The following is a 7,500-nucleotide window of genomic DNA, read 5'->3' as shown; positions in this document are numbered from 1 at the left end:
GGACCCCGTAACCCCCCCCGCCCCCGCCCTTGAAACCCAGTGAGATATAAGAGTTTGTACTTTGGTGCGTGATCGTGGCTTCTTGGTTCCGCCGCTGACATTAACAGGCGTACGCCTGTTAATGTCGCCTCCTCCTGTTCCCACCAGGTTCTGTGCTCCGTCCTCAACCACCGGAGGGGGTAGGAGGGGCTCCTCTCGCATGGGGGAGTGGTGGTGCTCCTTCAGCGGTGTCGGGGGCGGCCTGTGGAGTGGCTGTCGAGAAAAGGTGAAGAACTAATTAATGGGGTACAGTGACCCCTCTTCAAAATTGCATCCTGGAATTCCACTAAAACACTTTAAACCCTACAATGTTGACCATTTACAGGTATGTGTGTGTGTGTGCATACTTTATGGAGGGACTGCAAGGCACCACTGGTTTTAAAGAACACTTAACTTTCTTTAATTCTGTTTGCATGACATCTACAAATTAAACATTATATAGCGAGCGGTTTTAGAATGTCGTCCCGTATAATGCTATCTGTTTTCCTCGCCACAGACAGCCACTCCTCTCTCTCTACGCTTACAGACAGTAGCCAGAGCCACATGGGCTTTGCAGAGGGTGAGAACGATATTGTTTCACAGCTCAAAAAGCATGGCCTATTAGCCTGCTCCGTGCCTTCGTAACAGACTGCCGGCCGCCGTGTGTATACCTTTGACCTGATGCGTGTAGGATTAGCCAAGCATCTGTCTGCCCCCATCAGTCTCTCATTTACTAACTTACCACATTCCAGCACTATTTAACCTGCTCATTCATAACCAGAGGGGGAAAGAGAGAGAGAGAGAGAGAGAGAGAGAGAGAGAGAGAGAGAGAGAGAGAGAGAGAGAGAGAGAGAGTTTCCTGAAACTACAGAGAGAAAGTGTCCTGTACTAAGTTGTGTCTGCTTCAAGTTAGCAATTAGATTGACATGAAATAATGAATGCCTGCCGCGGTTTTTAATAGCTGATAGCTGAGGGGAGGAGGAGAACTAGTGCACAATTATAGGCTATAGTGTGGTTATGTACAGTAAATCTAGTAAACCAGTAATCCATTGTACATGCTGTGCTTAAGATACCTGCCTTCAGAACTCATTAACTTCGTATAATTGGTCCTTACTAATTATCATTAAGATGCACCATTTCCATCAACTCGTTCTGCGTTTCTTTGGTGGAAAGTTGACATTCTGAAATATAAACCATTGTTCTTACATTAATAATGAAAAAGTATGTCTTGTTTAAAATATCCAAACCTGCCTGCATCTCATCTGCCCATGTGAACGCAGACTGAGACACAGACTGAGGAGGAGACAGAAATGGTACCATCTGATATAGGAGCATTAGTAAGGACCAATTACTGTATGTGAATATATGTTGTCCTTTAGGATGTCAATCCAACCAGATATTAGCCTGCCGTCCCACTGTCTTTTTCAAAATAAAAAGAATAAAAGGGAGAACTATCCTATAAAGATTGGCTTAAGGGAGGACCGGCCGGGCCGGCAGGCAGGCAAGCAGGCAGATATAACCGTATAATGAGTTCCCAATGCAGCTTTGCCCAAATATGGAGTGTGTTGTCTAACCTCAATGTGTCGTTATGGCATCATCAGCAAACAAATCCGTCAGCTCCATATATGGGCACAAACGGGGGAAATGGGGGCAGGTCCATATGAGCATAAAAAGGACTGACAGATATCGCCATATATGGGCATAACAGGGACAAGGACTGACAGATACAGAGATCTCTCCATTTATGGGCATTTCAGTCAGGTCGGCTGTGCACCGTAGGTGTGAGGGCCACGTAGCAGCCCGACCTCTAGATAAAAGGGACGAACGGACTACCCACACACCTTTAAAACAAATACTAGGCCTATGTATGAGAGACCGTGCTGCTGCTACTGTGGAGTAGGTGTGTGTGTGGGAGAAGCATGTTGTGCTATTCCGGTGGGTGGGATCCTTCTGTGGTTATTTGACAGTGCGGAGGGCAGGGTGAAGTGCAGCAAGGAGCGAAAGTGGCTAGTCGGTGGCTGTTTGTCAGAAGGTACGGTGGCTGTTGTGAGAGGCCTGTGGTCGTGTCCCTCCCGTTGGCTTAAAGAGCAGGGAGGGGCCCTCCCCACTGGAATGCCCAGCTATAAATCTGTGGTGCATTAAAATTAAAGGACCCACATAAAGATAATAGTCATTCGCCTTTCTCTCCCTCTCTTCAATAATAACAGGGTATTACTCGAATAATATCGAGGGCAGGCCAGACCATGAAATTGCTCCGAATTCACTGTGCGGGGGCTTTTTCTGCTGAGTTTGGGGGGGAGGGAATTTACAGGAAGTTTTTAAGATTCTTTTTTTTATCCTCATTTCCCACTCACTCTCTCTCTCTCCCTGTCACACAGATGACAGATTTAGAAATTGTGCAACAGTTGTGGGAATGGTGGTAAGTGATACGACGTAAACGAGAAAAGGTTGCCAGGAGTAGATATCTACCCTGCCCTAATAAAGGACCACACAGCCACAAACATCTCTGCTCAAACTCAGTGAGACAGCGTGACACTTAATAACTAAATTGAGGGTGAATCATGGAGGAGGATTGTTGCGAAACCGGCCTCCCTTCCTAGGGCTTTTTGCACGGACCCTCATCATCTCCACGGTTACTTGGGCAGACAGCAAGGACTCATGGATTGATAACACGCATACAGTACAGTACAAGCACACACACACACACACACACACACACACACACACACACACACACACACACACACACACACACACACACACACACACACACACACACACACACACACACACACACACACACACACACACACACACACACACACACACACACAATTGCAAGGCCTGGTCTCCTTCATGCGCTAATGCTGATGTTAGTGGCAGAGAGAGAGAGAGAGAGAGAGAGAGCAGTGCAGTGGCTCCTTCACACTTCATCTCAGTCGGCTCCACGCCTCCCTCCTCTCTTCCTCTCTTCTTCTTTTCTATTCCACCTCCACCTTACACTCCTTTTCCACCTTCCTCTCTTTCCCCCTGCATGTCCTCCCTTCCCTCCATTCCCGTCGTTCAGCTTCCCCCCTCATAGTTCTCTCTGTGCTTCTTGCTCTCCTCTCTCTCTCTTCACTTCTAATGCATCAGGACACTAATAAAGCGCATGCGTCTGCCAAGCCGACATGACTCCATGTCCAAATCAGCCCTGACTCCGACCAATGCCAGTAACTCCCCCCAAAGTCCCTCTGCAGCTCCCCCTCCCTCTCTCTCCCTCTCTCTCTCTCTCTCTCTCTCCAGACCTTATTCCCTCGTGCTCCACCCACCTCCCACCTTATCCAACACTCCCATAGCTTTTCAGCACGAGTCCATCTCCCTCCCTCAGTCTCCCTCAGGCTGATTTCACCCGTGCGTGCGTCCACATTTCTCAAGCCCCGTGCCGAGCTCAGGACGAAGTGAAAATAAATGATAGGAGCATCTTCTGCAGGTCGGAGATTCATAGCACTGAACTATCTGTGGTGTTGTTAAATGTAATGTTGTGTCAAATCCGGAAGTTATTTCATTGCATAAAACATTATTTAACCGATCTGTATGGTAGAGTATGCTAATAACATAAATCTAGCTCATCTGCAGTGGTTGGAGGTGGTTTCTCTATTCTGCTCATTTGGACCCTGGTGTCAGGTAGGACACATACTGGTTGACATGTACTCCCTGAGGCTCCTGAAGCTCAATATCTCATCAGGTTAAGCATCTCGCCTAGAGAACATCAGTACCAGTTTGGTTTCAACACATGGGAGACCCAGGTTCAAATCCCAGGTACATGATGAATATGTAGGTTGCCGGCTCAACGGTTATTATACGTGTCGTCTTTTATTACGTTTTTCTTTCTTTCTTCTATTCGTGTTCGTCTCCTCCCATTCTGTCCCTCCTCCGCGGGAACCTACTGATCTCCAGCTCCTCCCATTTCCCTGTTGCTCCTGACCCCTCTACTGTGGAACAGTCCGCATGTCACTTTAGTGCAACACAGTACAGCCCCCGTGCTCTCCCCAAAAACCACAAACACTGGAAACCCCTGGACCAGACTGGCTCTTCTCATGCTATATAATTCAATATTCGTGAAAACTTTCTCTTTCTTTTTTTGTACTCCCCCACCTTTTTCTCTTTCTCGCTTGCATTTGCCCGTGTTCTCTCAGTCTCAGTCTCAGTCTCTCTCTCTCTCTCTCTCTCTCTCTCTCTCTCTCTCTCTCTCTCTCTCTCTCTCTCTCTCTCTCTCTCTATTCAATTTCAATTCAATTCAATTCAATTCAATTCTCTCTCTCTCATTAAGGGACCAAGCCCGAAGAAACTTTGGTCGCTTATTGTATTCATCTGTTTTTTTTTCTTCTCCTTCCGCCAAAAATAGCAGTTCTGGCTTAACAGTGCAGTCGTTTTTTGCGAAACTTGGCAATATGGTAGAGGGCTATGCCAAACGGTGAGGATGCGAAGCTCACGACCACTGGCCAAAGGGTGGCGCTATAGCACTCAATTGGCCTGGGCCGGCCGAGCGGTCCAGGCACCTAGGCTGGTGATCCAGCCTGAAAGCGTGTCGTGGGTTCGAGTCCCGATCCTGACGATCTTTGCAGCGTGTCTTCCCCCCATCCCCGGTACGTCTCCTCATGCCGAACAACTTTTGTGACTTTTGACCTATGACCTTTAGATCATCCACTATTTTGAATTATAAATAATTTCTTCTGTCTGCGCTCCGTTTTTTACGAAATGCAGCAATATGGTAGAGAGATATGTCACCTTGCTTAGACACGAAGCCCACAACCATTGGCCAAAGGGTGGCGCTACAGTGATCTATTTAAAATGCAAATTTTGAACAGATATAGCTCATGAACCGTTTGACCGCCAGCAATAAAACTTCAATACACATGCGTCTCCTCAGAGGTGGACAGAGTACTTGAGTAAGAGTACAAATACGACCTGTTCAGATTTACTCCACTACACGTAAAAGTAGCTCAGTCAAAATGTTACTTAAGTAAGAGTAAAAAAGTACTTGCTTTTAAATGTACTTAAGTATTCAAGAGCAAAAGGACTCTCTGAAAGTAACTCTGAAACCACCTGCAATGTATGCACTGACTAGCTTTCTTGTAGAACTACATTATACATATTAGTATAACAAACTGCATGCACTAATCAGAGTGTAGAGCAGGAGAGTAGCGACACGCTTTGATCTCGCCGCAAAGCGGGTGCCTATGGGCTATAGTTCCAAACATTGCTCCTATGGCTGGAACTATCCCATTGAGATAGAATGAGCACTCCATTGTTACAATGGGAGTCAACGCTAGTGTCGCCACTCTCTTACTAGATTACTCTGGCACTAATGTGCATTCTTGTAGAACTACGTTATACATAATAGTATAACAAGGGAAAGTAATATATGGAAAAGTATGGAATTGGACAATTTCCAGGTCTGGATGAGTAGGCTATGGAAAAAAGAGTGTAGAAAAAGTATTGTTTCCAGACTATTGACTTGTAAAAACTTTTAACAAATCCACACATCCCCCAGCAAATCAGTTGAAAGACAATATGTATGAATTGCATATACAGTACATAGCATCACAAATAACAGTATGCCATGTACTTCTCTTCGTCTGAACATTTATTAGTTACGCAGTGCAGTTATTAGAAAAGCGCACGTATCTTTTCTTCATAAGGAAACCATAATTGCTTGGCTGCATTGGTCATCATGTCCATGGACACAGTTAATAAAGGAGGCTTCACAGCCAGCGCAAACATGTAATATTTCTTTATTGACTCATTTATTTCCGCTTCTTATTTAGAAAAGCCATTCATGAAGAACGATGTATTGTTCTTCCAATTCATTAAGGGGGAATGATGAGTATAGGTAGGACCATTTCCGTTATAAATATTTGTTTAGAAACAGCCATTGAAGAAAAATAAAGTTAGTGGACTTTACTTTAGTTTTATAGTTCACTGGTGAATTGTACATGAACATCACTTATGTTACTGTAGGGGTTGAAGGTACATAATACAGTTTAGGTTTACATGACAAAACCTCAACATTGCCTGGTTTGGTGATAACCAATGTCAACATGCCGTCCCTATTTTGAGCATGACAATGTAGGGAAACAAATAGCCACTCTACAATGTGTCCCATTGTGACATGTTGTAGGGAAACAAATAGCCACTCTACAATGTGTCCCATTGTGACATGTTGTAGGGAAACAAATAGCCACTCTACAATGTGTCCCATTGTGACATGTTGTAGGGAAACAAATAGCCACTCTACAATGTGTCCCATTGTGACATGTTGTAGGGAAACAAATAGCCACTCTACAATGTGTCCCATTGTGACATGTTGTAGGGAAACAAATAGCCACTCTACAATGTGTCCCATTGTGACATGTTGTAGGGAAACAAATAGCCACTCTACAATGTGTCCCATTGTGACATGTTGTAGGGAAACAAATAGCCACTCTACAATGTGTCCCATTGTGACATGGCTAAGGCGGTGATTAAGTGGTTAATTGATTTCTATGAGCTACAGTACATGCTACAATCTTCTTGAAATCATTTGCCAACATATTAGAATAACCTGTCCTATACAGACAAAAGATAAATTAGCGGTTGGATTTTAAAAGCATTTAGTTACATAAGCATCTAGGTATTTGCACTCGAATGTCAAATAAGTTGTAACGAATCTACAGAGAATTCCAGAAATTTGAAAAGTATGGAATTTTAAAATGGAAAATGTGTAGGAACCCTGCATGATTAGTATATATACTTTCCTTTTTTTTATACAATACAGAAAAAGCTAAGAATGTATTGTGCCGATCGTGATGTATCCTGAGGTCATCAGGGTTTCGGGTCTACCAACATCATACCCCTCACTCAGACGACCCAGCCAGGGTTGATCAAATCCCGATTTACGTCCCAGTAGCTACCCTCAATCAGTACATCAGGGCATGAGCAAGGCCACACAATCCGTTGCTCCGGAACTACTCTGCCGGGACTGGGAGAAACCAGATTATATACATATAATAATATGTATATTTGCAAGCAGCAATAAGAGGGGCCAAGGAATGGAGCAATAAGAAAAAGACTATACGGAATACGCACAATAAGTGGGTCTGTTTGTGGTACAAACAGCTGCAATACCGCTGAGTGACTTGAAGTGGCATTGTTGAGCAGCCTAAAAGGGCCATTCACACTGAGAACTATAACTATAACTGCAGCCAGCCAGCTGTGTTGTTGAGCAGCCTGCACCGCTCAGTTCACATGGGTGTGATTTTTCTTATTGCTTGGCCCCGTCTGATCGCTACATTTTCTTCTTTGTTTCTTTACCGCCTTCTCTCTCTCCCTCTCTCTCTCTCTCTCTCTCTCTCTCTCTCCAATGTCACTCACTGTAAGTGCCATAAGTGCATTGCATTAAAGAGGAAAAAAAGTTTTCTTTTAGACATAAATCAAGGAAAATGACAGTGCAGAACTATG

At 44.5% G+C, this 7,500-nt stretch overlaps 1 protein-coding gene across 3 annotated transcripts in view; it reads right to left on the bottom strand.

Moving 5' to 3' along the window:
• Positions 1-7,500, bottom strand: part of satb2 (SATB homeobox 2) — a 59,330-nt gene that overhangs the window by 1,316 nt on the left and 50,514 nt on the right. For 2 of the 3 annotated variants that reach the window (XM_079519280.1, XM_079519282.1), the window contains exon 13: positions 61-273. In XM_079519280.1, coding sequence (XP_079375406.1) covers positions 61-273 — 213 coding nt within the window. The remainder of the gene's footprint in view (positions 1-60; positions 274-7,500) is intronic. The other variant, XM_079519281.1, reaches the window with a different exon arrangement.

The sequence above is a fragment of the Electrona antarctica genome (genome assembly GCF_951216825.1).
Source record: "Electrona antarctica genome assembly, chromosome: 13".
In the NCBI taxonomy this organism is placed as follows: Eukaryota; Metazoa; Chordata; class Actinopteri; order Myctophiformes; family Myctophidae; genus Electrona; species Electrona antarctica.
Note: the sequence above shows the minus strand (reverse complement) of the source record. Positions and strands in the feature narration are given on the sequence as shown.